At 42.0% G+C, this 13,064-nt stretch overlaps 1 protein-coding gene across 6 annotated transcripts in view; it reads right to left on the bottom strand.

Annotated features, from left to right (window-relative positions):
• Positions 1–1,012: 1,012 nt before the first annotated feature.
• The window catches only part of LOC142467257 (zinc finger protein 10-like), an 82,255-nt gene continuing 70,203 nt past the window's right edge, over positions 1,013–13,064 (bottom strand). For all 6 annotated transcript variants that reach the window (XM_075572718.1, XM_075572722.1, XM_075572720.1 and 3 more), the window contains 2 exons: positions 6,134–6,244; positions 1,013–3,066 (listed from right to left, as the gene is read on the bottom strand). In XM_075572718.1, coding sequence (XP_075428833.1) covers positions 2,399–3,066; positions 6,134–6,244 — 779 coding nt within the window. In that variant the 3' untranslated portion in view covers positions 1,013–2,398. The remainder of the gene's footprint in view (positions 3,067–6,133; positions 6,245–13,064) is intronic.

The raw sequence follows: 13,064 nt of genomic DNA, 5'->3' as shown, positions 1-13,064 counted from the left end.
GATGGAAATATTATTTGTTCAATTGTATGTTGTATTGCAATTTACTGGTTTGGATAGGTACTTGCTGTATTCTCTTATGAGATGTGTTTTAATAGTAATTTGGCTTTGTTTTAATTTTGTCTGTGATGTTGTCAATTAGAGATCGGAAGTGTTCAATTAGTACTTGGATATCCTTTACCATTTATTTATAGATTGCTTAATCATACATGTATTTGAAATATATATATATATATATATATATATATATATATATATATATATATATATACATGTATTTGAAATATATATATATATATATATATATATATATATATATATATATGTGTGTAAATACAACTGTATGCTCATCTGCATGTCTTAGGCAGGTCTGCAACCCCGCCTTTCCCCATTATCACCCAGCACATAGCACTTCCACTGCAGCAAGGGATTCTGGGAAATGACATGCAAATGAGAACACAGTGCCACTTTTTGCTTCAAAAACCATTTTTAACATGGTTCCCTATAGGCTTAAGCTTGCTGCATGGTCACAGCTTTGAGCACAGCCAGGGTTAAGGTGCTCAACCTCATAACGGGGCCTCTATCTCGGGAAGCAGGGGGGCCCCGGACATAAAACCAACGTGGTTCATCTCCGGAGACCCCCTGCACATCTACAATATGAATACAATTGTAATGTAAACATTTTTTATTTGCAGGCGAGATTTGTGCAGAGAGAGGCGGATCTCGCTCTCTGCTGACAGATCTCGCCAGCGGAGCCTTTCTCGCCATCTCTCTGCCGGATTCCTCTCCCAGATATGCGCACTTTCCTGCATACTGCGAGGGGAATCCGTCAAAAACAGGGAGTCTAATGGCGAATGGCCGTTCTCACAGTTCTCTGCATAGGCCCCCAAGTGTTGTGTAATTACAAAGAAATAAAATGAAGAGACCTTAAAACCCCCTACAGTGCAACAGTTCGAGGAAGACTTAATTTCGGGACATTTTTTATGCTGGTATAAAAAAAGTAAGATTTCATGTATTTCCGTTTAATACAATTATTTATTTGGTACATACAGGTATAGGCAATCCCATTTCAAAGGTCCTCACAAACACAAAAAGAAACAAAAATCAGTACCCCAAAAAGAATTGCTCTTTGAATTACTGACCACGAAAGGGGAATGTTCAGTTGAGCTACAGTTTTACTTATTTTGTTTTAAAACCTTGCAGAAGTCTTACAATAGGCGGGGGATTAATACCACACCGTTAGCACCAGAAGGGACTTCAGTGGAGGGCACAACCCTTCGAAATATCAGCAACACTTTATTAATGTAATTGTTCTTTTTTTATTCTGAGGTTACTGTTTTTGCACATATTCTTCGCCAAAACGTTTTTAAGATGATTCCACTTTGAAAGCAGATGCTGAGATTGCCAGGAATCCTGCGCGTAGAACACATTTGTCAGAGAATAAATGAAGAACCGTTTAGCTTCCCTAGTATGTGCAGGAATAATTGCACTTCCAGCTTAATTCACAAACCATAGTTATTAATAAATCATTTTATTTTTTAACACTAATATTAAATATTAAACATGTCAACTAATATAGCTAAAGCACTGACCATTGCTTTGTAGTTCTAATTACACATGTTAAGGAAGCACGCCTTAGTTGAACCAAAATTATAAACGGAAAAATAAAAAAGTTGTATTATAAAATCTAGTATCAACGTTCATTTGTGAATGGAAAGTTCTCCTTGAACCATGTAGCCAATATGATTTGTTTTGCATGTATTAGGTTAAGTTTTTATTTTTTTGAGGGCTGTCAAGAGTTTGATTTGTTGACTTATGTTTTACCAATGCTCAATACATACCAATCTTTATTGTATCTACTTGTATACAATCTTCCTGTCACACACCACGTGTAACCAAAAGTGTTTTTGGCATCACTGAATAATAACTATTGATTTTCTCTCATTCTGTATAAAAAGGTTTTGACATGTTCAGCCTAGAGTTTTTTGCCTCATACAACGTTAAAAATGTTTCACATATTGCTACTGGACAATTTGCTTCACAGACAGACAAGATTGCATCATTTATTTATCATTCATGCTACCGCTTTTTTCACTTCAAGAGGCTGCTCAATTAGTGATCAAGGCAAGTTGGGTACATTAGAGCTGTTGCTGTAGAACTTAGACGTACTTGTATTTAGGTTACAGTTCACCATTCATTTATTTACTATTGGTCTACGACTCTCTGGGTTGTCCAGTCCAATGAGAGTGTAGGACCTCTTTATTGCTTATTGTGTTCTAATCACAATACGTGTGGTATTTGTCTCTGTCGTATCTCTAAATTTCGACGCAGTGCCGCACACTCATTCTTATACCTCTATAAGCGGCCAGCACCTTTCGAACCACATTAGTTCTTGCCTGTTCTATCTGGTGTGAGTTCTCTGGTGACGGATGAGGCATGACTTCTGGCTGAAGCTCTTGTTGCATTCATTGCATTTGAAGGGTCTCTCACCTGTGTGGATCCTCTGGTGTTGGATCAGCACAGAGTTCTGAATAAAGCTCTTGTTACACTCATTGCATTTGTAAGGCCTCTCCCCTGTATGTGTTCGCTGGTGGGTGATAAGGTGAGAGTTGCGGCTGAAGCTTTTTGAGCAATGCGTGCACTTGTAGGGTCTCTCACCTGTGTGAATACGGTGGTGCTTGATCAGGTTAGATTTAACAGTAAAGCTCTTGTCGCATTCAGAGCATTTGTATGGCCTCATCTCAAGTGGCTTCCCCTGTTTAGGAGTCATATCCGAGTGCTGAGATAAGTTTTTTTCACAGAAGAACCAGTTATACAGATTGTCTCTCTGTTTCACTGCTGTCATAGGGCTTAAACCTCTCTCACCAGCTATGGGTCTAACAAGGCCATTAGTTGACATATTTCTTGCTTTCCATTTTGATGCAGAGTATAGATCACCAGTTATACTTTTACTGAAACATTGAGAAAGATTATATTTCACAGATACGGGTTCCTGCACGTTCAAAGTCCCATTCCATGTTCCTATGTTTTCATCCCTAATGCTGCTGTTGCTGATGATCGGAACTTGGTCTGGTGAAAGAAGAAGAGTTTATAAGTATATGGTACCATAATCATTCTTTCAACAGTAACATTTTTTAACCACATAAATACCGAAAGTAAAATAAAAGTCCAAATCAGTTAAAAAAAAAATGTTGAGAATGTATTATTTTTACGCACGCACGCACGCACGCACGCACGCACGCACGCACGCACACAAGTATATACCCCCTGCAAATACCTTACATTTTGTTGGAACCTAATATTCAAATGTGAATTTACATGTAGAATGTACAAAAACAACTCCAAAGTGATAAAGTTAGAAAATGCATCTACAATATAAAGAAGATTTGCAGACAAAAACAGATCAATCTCTGTTGCATAAGTATTCAACCCTTTTTCTACTGCAGCCCAAAATCAGCTCAGGTGCAAATTAATTGTTTGAAAGGTCACAAAATTGATGGAATGTTTTCAGCCCGTGTGTAATCAAAGTAGTTTAACTCGTAAATTCTTTCCGCAGGTATATAAAAACTATCAAGCTGCAACTCACATTGTGATCCAACAAAGCAACCATGAAGATCAAGGAGCTTTCAAAATAAGTCAGGGATAAAGAGGTAAAGGCACAGAGTAGGAACATTTCAAAGGCGCTGATTATCCGTCTGAACATAGTGAAGTCCAACATTAAGAAGTGGAAGATGCATCATACCACACAGATTAAGCAGCGCTCCCAAACTGAGCAGCCGGGCAAGCATTAAACTGGTTTGGGATGCCACATTGAAGCCAACAATCAGATCTGCAAAGTTCTGTGTCTGAGATGTAAGTCAGTGTTCACACAACAATACGCCGGTCCCTACACAAAGCTGGTCTGCACGGACGGGTGGCAAGAAAGAAGCCATTACACACACCAACTATATATAACTATATATATTCATGTAGAGGTATCAGTACCGTGTTAGCCGAGCTTCAATAATCAAAAACTAAATAGATGATACCGTTCTGTGGCTAACGAAATGCTTTTATTTGTGCGAGCTTTCGAGATACAATGATCTCTTCTTCCAGCGATGTTACAACTATAACTATATATCTATATATATCTAACTATATCTATATATATATATAAATAACTATATCTATATATATATATAAAACTATATATATCTATATCTATATGTATATATATATATATAGATATATATAACTATATCTATATATAACTATATCTATATATAACTATATCTATATATAACTATATCTATATATCTATAAAAAAAAACCTCAAATCACGTATGGAGTTTGCGAAAAGCATATAGATCAGGGGTGCACCTAGGGGGCGCAGCGGTTATAGAGGCCCCACATTTCCCCGAAGGCATTTAAATTAAATATCCATAATTAGGGGAGCGCCTGATGTTCACAACGGAGCCAAGTAAAAGATAAAAAACACAACATAGTGCAACCAATTTATAGATTGATATAGTGTGAGGAGCTTGTAGGTGAATTCAACTCACACTTGATCCGGTTAAATGAAGCATATCAGAGACACTGTCTTTCTCTGATTAGAGCTGATGTAGTTTGCAACCTTCACTGTTGGTCCCCCAAGTAACACAGACTCTCCTCAGGACGAAATTATATAAATCTTATAGTGTAATATATTCCAAAATTATATTCACGGACATTAGCATACAAGTGGAAATGCACGCACATTATACACTTAAAATCAGTGTATTGTACGAAAATCCAGCGCTCCCCTAATTTCGGATATCTACAAGCAAAATAGACTACAGAACAGTCTATTAAGGGTTTTTTGAGCTGCTTTTCTACTTTGTTTCACTTATATTACACCTGGTGGTATGGGTATTATCATTCACTATTTACTTTAGATATATTAACCAATGTTTACTTGGTTCATCTATATATCACTTTTTTCACTTTATTAGTTGTGTTTGTGTTATTTAACCCTTTCCGGTCCAACGTCGGAATATATCCGACAAAATATTTTGCCACTTGCGGTCCAATGTCGGATCGGGAGGAGGAGGAAGATGTGGAGTGAGGCGTGAGGCGCCGGCTGCAGCACAAATCCTCTGCATTCCTCTTCTCTCAGCAGCCGCACTGATCCCTCCTCCACCACCCGCCCCTGCACCGATCCGCCCGCCCCCCCGCCCCCCCCCCACAGCCCTGCACCGATTCCCACAGGCAGACAAAGCAGCGGACATCGGAGGGGGGGGGGGGGGGGGCTGTGTGTACTGTGAGTCCCCTGCATTCCTCTTCTCCCAGCATCCGCACTAATCGCCTCGCCCCCCCCAATGCCTGGGGAGCGCGCGAGGTCTCTGTAACTTCCCTTATCGTGGTTTCCAGCGACGCATCGTCATGGCAACCCAACGGCAAATGCCGCCGTGGGGTCACGGGTCTACTCGTTTCCATAGCAATATGGCGTCACATGACCCCGCTGCATCATTTGACACTGGAGCCGAGCAGGGAGGGGGCAGAGAGCAGGGTGGCGCAGGGAAAAAAGTTTGCGAACCCCTGATATAGATGATACTGCAGACATGAGGAAAAAGGTTTTGTGGTCAGAAAAAACAAAAATGTAACTTTTTGGTCTAAATTCAAAGTGTTACATCTGGCGCAAGCCCAACACTGTACATCACCCAGTCAACACCATCGCAGCTGTCATGCATGGTGGTGGCCACATCATGTTATGCGGATGTTTCTCTTCAGCAGGGACTGGGGAGCTTATCAAGATAGAGGAGAGAATAGATGGTGCAAATTACAGGCGAATCCTCGAGGAAAAAACTTTTTTTGCAACTTGTCTTACCTATTCTCAGCCGGCTTTGACGACGTATCGCCATGACAACGCAGCGTCAAATGACAACGCAGCGTCAAATGACAACGCAGCGTCAAATGACAACGCAGGGTCGAAGGGCAACGCGTCACATGACATTGTGACGTCATGACGCCGCGAAGCTAGAGAGCAGGTAAGGAGGGGGGCGCAGACGGGGGGGGGGGTGGTGGGGGGAGCACACACAGGGGGACGCGAACTGAAAAGTTTGCGCACCACTGAATTAGACTATTCCATTATTATCATGCCATGCCTCCAATTACTCACATGAGCCGAGATAACCGTTCACTTCTCCTTCTGAATCTGGGCAGCACTCCAAATAAGGCTCCTCATCTTTCTTAATTCTTGTTAAGAGATCGGGATCAATGCTGGAGTAACCTTGGATAGACAGCAGATGACAGAGGTTAAAAGTCTGCACTCAAAAATCTTCTCTACAAATAAAGTGTGAAGTGGTTCTCAAACTTTGCTGCACCAAAACATCAGTGTACAATTGTGAATACATAGAACAAATGTGTTACAATGGATGGTAAAAAAAATAAATGGTTGCACAGATGTAAGTATTCAGGTACTGGCTTTTACTGCCCGAGGGCTACATATATTTCCAGGCTCTAAAAAGGAGAAATAATTTTTCCTCGTTTCTTGATGATCCATAATAGGAGCAGAGTTTGGACTGCTTTACTCTATCAAGTATATTTTGCATTACAAAGCTACTTTGTGACAACTGAGGAACAATCTTTCCTGGGCGTCCGTCCACTGCAGTATACACAATGGTGAAAACTAGTTAACACTAACTAGAAGGGCCCTTCTAATGGTGGGACACCCTCTACCTTCAGCCATTTAGTCTTGGACGATGGAAGGTTAGGTCTGGACTCTGTGCAAGATAATGGGAACAAACTTCAAATATTTGCCTCAAGATATACAACCGGCTGTGGCCTTCCCCTGACGAAGCTATAAATATTAAAACGTGTAGGGTTCATTTATGGCGGTGCTCCAAGCGAACCTGGTGACTTCGGATGAAAGTCAAGACGGAAGTGATCCGGCGAGAAGCTAACTGGGAGTGGCGTACAAGCAGTAACCTGCCTGCTGGCTAGCAGGACCTTGATGGAAAGAGACTCCATGGCATAATTATTCACAGCAACTGGATAGCAGGGACTGTGCCTTGGTCACCACACTGCACTGTGCATATTGGAGCCAGTGATTGTGATATTCTTAAATGTACGTGAAAATTGTGTGCTATTATTGTTTTAAAATTCGTGCTATATTCAAATCTGGTTGCGCTTGTCCTGTGTTTTATTTTCAGCTGTGGCTGAAGTAATTAGTTGAAGTGAGAGGGAGGTGCACTACCAATGTAGGAAACCAAAAAAAATAATAAAGAGAAGTGCACTTCAATAAAAAAATGTATACTTTAATGGGTCATTAAAAACAGAGGTTACAGACCACCTGTGTGTTTCACACCGTAGTGCTTTATCGAGGTGTACAAAAAATGACAAAGTTTAATTCATTTAAAGCCCACGGTATAGTGATGCACGCAGTCACTGTCGTACAGTGTGATCATCTACCAGTGTGTTGCGTGTAAAGTTGTCACGTTCGGGACTAACACAATTTGAAAATGTACAACTTTATTCAAAAAAAGAAGAAAAAAAACGGAACACAACAGACACAAAAACCCTCAGCTGTCTTTCTGGAGATATGGACAGAGTAAAATACTCATCATATGCCTAAAAAATGCAAAGGGCAGTTCATGAGACTTGTTAGGAATTTCTCCAGCTTTGAGGACTTCCTTGCACAGTCCAGAGATTGAAGAAAACACATATATGTGACCACAGGGGGTCACTAAAGTCCCTGTTAACTGCACTCTTGATACAAATGAATTGATGTATTCTAAAAGTAACAGTGGAATAACTGCTACCACAAAACCCTAATGGGAACAGACCACAAAAGGGTCCCACGAGACCACTAAACACAGAACTGAAAACAAAAAACGTTTATTAACTGTAAAAACCGCCGATAAACGTGACAAAAACTATACAGTGTAATTAAAAGTCTCCAATGGCAAGACGGAGAAATAGTGAAGAGGAATACTGGTGATGGCCACCAAAGCAATGGGGCATCATGGGTCCAGTGACCCCAGGAACCAGAACCTCTTATGGTTCATGCACTAAGCCAAACTATACTGTAGGATGAATATCTATACTACAGAACGCAGCACAGGAGAAAAACACTAGAAAATGCAATAACACCATGCTACAAAATGTGTTATGGTGATGAACAAGTCAAATACCTGGCATAAATATCTAGTTAAAAGGCCCCTACTATATGCAGTAAGTAATGAAAGGGCAAGCCTTACAACGGCCACATGTAAAAGTACCACGGGGCTTAGGCCCTAACCAGGTCCTCACCGCCTTAGTCTGGAAATGACTGTGAACCAGTCTATCCTTAAGGCTCTTTGAATGGCGGCACACCATCGTGGGAGAAGATCTTAGAACATGGGACAAATCCAAATCTTCGAGTAAATGTCAATGCTTCCCTTGGATATGGCGTAACCCACACCACTGATTACTATATGTACCAATGTATCGAATGGTGTCAGACTCGGTCTTATTCGTGTGTGGGTGATCAGTGAGGAGTGATGATCTAAGGGTATGCAGGGCTCGATGGTAGGCCCGTTTGATCACTTTTTTCTTGTAACCCCTTTCAATAAAACGATTCGTCATATCCTTGGCTTGTGTCTTGAATTCATTGGTTTCCGAACAGTTTCGCTTCAAGCGCAGAAATTGCCCAGTAGTGATACTGTTGATCATATAGGCAGGATGATGGCTGTTTGCCATAAGCAGACTGTTTGTAGAAGTTGGTTTACAATAAATAGTTGTGGTAAGTTTGCCATCATCTTGCTTAATGATTGTCAGATCTAGAAAATTAATTTGTTCATGGTGAACCTCAAATGTAAGTTTAAGATTATTTATTGGTATGAAGTGTGAATAAAACTTCTCAGTAGTGCTTCTGTACCTGACCAGAGCATGAGCACATAGTCAATGTATGTAATCCAAAGATCGATATGATCCATATACATGATGTTGCTTTCCACGAACACCACAGCCTCCTCCCACCAGCTTAGATATAAATTGGCATAGGTGGGAGCGCACGTGGTGCCCATGGCAGCGCCATGGATTTGATGGTAGATTTTTTAATCAAATAAAAAAAAGTTTTTTTTTCAGGACAAACCTCAACAATAGGAGGGCAAAATCATTATGATTGCGAGCGTGTGAATCTCTTGCTTGGAGAAAATGAGCAATGGCCTTAATGCCAAAGTCATGAGGGTTACTGGTATATAGACTCTTGACGTCTATCCCTACCATAAGGGTATTGACGTCCACAGTGATCCCTTCTAAACGTGACAGGGCTGCCTTGGTATCCTTCAAATAAGATGGTAATGAGCCCACAAAAGGGGCGAAGGAAGGAATCCAAATACATACTGGCATGAGATGCAAGGATATCCACTCCCGAGACAATAGATCTTCCCGGGGGAGGATGTTTACCTTTGTGGACTTTCGGGAGTTGGTAAAAAGTCGCCACTGTCGGGATCTTGATGTAAATAAACTAATTCAGGAGAGGGAGTGGCTCAGTGAGTAAAACACACTGGGTGACACAGAGTTTGACGCAGGGGAGCCTGGTTCAATTCCTGGTGTCGGCTCCTTGTGACCTTGGGCAAGTCACTTTATCTCCCTGTGCCTCAGGCACCAAAACATAGATTGTGAGCTCCACGGGGCAGGGACCTGTGCCTGCAAAATGTCTCTGTAAAGCGCTACGTATAACTAGCAGCGATATACAAAAACATGCTATTATTATTATTAATTCACCTTTAGTGATGACTTTACTGTCAATGCCAGTTTCCAATATCAGAGACAGTTCAGACAAGAATCGTTTGTGGGATCACTCTCCAGGATTGTATAGCAATTCTTATCTGCGAGAAGTCGCAGGCATTCGGACGCATACATGGTGGCATCCAAAAGAACAGTGTTGCCCCCTTTGTCTGAGGGCTTAATTATAATACACCTGTCCCAAGGGCATCATTCCATAGCCAAGTACGCTTTAGAATTCCGGACTATCGCTGCAGAGACAGCCTGGAACAATGATGAAAGATGAATTGGCCGCTCGGGAACGACCAAATAACCTAGAAGACCTCATCGCAGTATGTTTACGAGTCGACCAGCACCTTCAAGAGAGAAAGGCCGAACATTCTTGCTCCTGACAGCTTCCGGACAGATCCCTCATTTTCCATTCTATTTCCCCAGATCCACCGATCACAGATGACCTGGAACCGATGCAGTTAGGGAGTCATCGATTGTCCTTTTCAGATAGGCAACGTCGGTGAGGTGGCGGACTCTGCCACTACTGCGGTGACACCGTACAACAGGTGCGTCACTGCCCACTCAAACCGGGAGGTGCCAATGGCCAAACAAGGTATAAAGGGATCACTTTGGGGATCATTTCTTCTTCTCCTACCATCCAGGAGAAGTTACCTACCCGGATTTCAGAGATGTCTTTGACAAGGTACGCTCTGAACTTCTTACCCCTATGTCCCTTCGATTGTCCTATCGATCTATTGCCCGGGTCTGCTCTACCCAGAACTAGATCATATCCCCTTTCTCTTCCAGAGACCGAAGCAATGACTAAGTATAGCAACACCAATAAGGAGTATACCGCTCACTAGTAAATATGAAAGATAGATATATGTAAATCTGATTTTGCCTAAAGTATCAAGATAGATACCGGGTGCTACCTATGTGCTGGATTGAAATGTATTTTCAAAAATAGAGAAAGTGTTGTGTTGAAAACATATCTCTAGCAAGAAGCACATTTGTGGTGCACACCAAGGCTGTTAAAACTCAACATTTATTTATGCCTTAATTAATATAATGTTATACATGCAAAATAAATTTGTCATCAAAATATGTTTTGTATATTGTATTTATTAAAAACTCAGGAGGGTCCACCATTTTTTCTAAATAAGATCTCCGGGGGGCTTACAACTTAGTACGTATACGTCAGGGCGACGAGTAGAAAACGGCCTTTAACACGCGCGATGGCCACTACGAATACTTAGTCATGCCTTTTGGGCTGTGTAACACCCCAGCCGTATTTCAAGAATTTGTTAATGAGATTTTTCGGGACCTCCTCAACCTCTGTCTACCTAGACGATATTCTTATCTTTTCAAAGGATGTTTCAGAGCACATCCATCACACCAAGTTCGTCCTCTCACACCTTCGGGACAATCATCTATATGCCAAGCTAGAGAACTGCCAGTTTCACCAAAGGTCTACGGCATTCCTGGGCTACATCATTTTGGACTCCGGATTTTCAATGGATCCTGCTAAGCTAAAAGCAGTCTTGGAATGGCCACAACCCACTTCGCTTAAAGCTATTCAGTGGTTTTTTAGGATTTGCGAACTATTATCGTAGGTTTATTAGCATTTTTTCATCCACAGTGGCTCCCATCACAGCCCTAAAAGAAAAGAACATATGCCACCATCTGGCCACCCGCTGCACTTCAGGCCTTCGCCTCACTCAAAAAAGCTTTTGTATCTGCCCCCATCTTGTGCCACCCAGACCCCAAACTACCCTTTACTCTGGAAGTAGACGCTTCCGATGGTCGGCGCTGAAGCCATTTTGTCCCAAAGACAATCACCCCAGGCCAAACTACATCCTTACAGATTTTTCTCTAAGAAATTGTCCACAGCAGAGAGAAACTATGATGTTGGCAACCGGGAACTCCTAGCGATCCAACTTGCCTTACAAGAGTGGAGACACCTCCTGAAGGGTACGGAGAACCCAATCCCAATCCTCACGGACCACAAGAATTTGCTCTATCTAGAGAGTGCTAGACGCCCGGGAGCTCGTCAGGCCCATTGCTCTCTTTTCCCCCCCAAGGTTTAATTATATAATTTCCTTCATTCCGGGTTCCAAAAATCTGAAAGCTGATGCACTCTTTCGCCAATTCTTAGCATAGGACATATCCAAAACCATTGTCCCATCCAAACACATTCTTGCTGCAAACTCATTTGATGTCTTGGACAACATTCTGGCAACCCAGACACGGATTCCGGAGGGTCTAGAAGTTCCGGAGGAGTGTTTATATGCTGCACCCCAATTTCGCAAAAAATTATTGGAATGGGGCCTTTCATCCAAGTCTGCCGGTCATCCGGGTACTAGAAGAACAACAGATCTGATCAGAAGAACCTTCTGGTGGCCCACCATGCTCAAGAACATTGAGGAATTCATTGAAGTCTGCTTCATCTACGCTCGGAACAAAACGGTACGCACCAAACCACCAGGCCTTCTTCGTCCATTACCAATACCGGACTGTTCCTGGAGTCATCTGTCTATGGACTTTATCGTTGAGCTACCCATCTCCAGAGGAATTAATATCATCCTGTTCATAGTCGACAGATTCTCGAAGCAATCACACTTCATTTCACTAAAAAGGACTACCTAATTCCGTGACCCTAGCAGACGTCTTTCACGGCAAACCCATGTTTATAGTTTCCGACCGTGGATCCAATTAATTTCTAAATTCTGGCGCTCATTTGCCCAAAGACTGGATATCGACCTACTTTTCTCCCCTGGGTATCATTCCAAGACTAATGGATAGACCGAAAGGACAAACCAGACATTAGAGCAGTACCTACGGTGCTTCATTTCAGACATACAACACGATTGGGTGGATCAACTACTCTGGGCAGAATTCGCTCACAACTCATTGAGGAACGAGTCCCCTCAAGAATCCCCATTTTTTTTTATTAACTAGGGCTCCTATCAAGCAAACCTTCCCATCACTTCCCCTTCAGGGGTTCCGGCAGTAGATGACAGGATCAAACTCCTACACGACTCATAGAAGAAGATCCAAAACTCACTCAGACTGGCCACGATCAGGCAGAAGACCCAGGTGGATCATCAACGCCAGAAGAACCCAAAATTCAAACCAGGAGACAGGGTGTGGGCTATCCTCAAAAAATATCAGGATCAAGACACCAACACTCAAATTGGCTCCCAGATTCTTGGGTCCTTACCCAGTCCTGAAAATAATCAACCCGGTAGCCTACTGCCTCCAACTTCCTCCTTCGATGCGGATACCTTCTGTGTTTCACGTGTCCCTCCTGAAACAGGTCTTTTCCAGTTCTAAATTTCCAGACTCTTCTA

The sequence above is a fragment of the Ascaphus truei genome, chromosome 16, assembly GCF_040206685.1.
Source record: "Ascaphus truei isolate aAscTru1 chromosome 16, aAscTru1.hap1, whole genome shotgun sequence".
Classification (NCBI taxonomy): Eukaryota; Metazoa; Chordata; class Amphibia; order Anura; family Ascaphidae; genus Ascaphus; species Ascaphus truei.
Note: the sequence above shows the minus strand (reverse complement) of the source record. Positions and strands in the feature narration are given on the sequence as shown.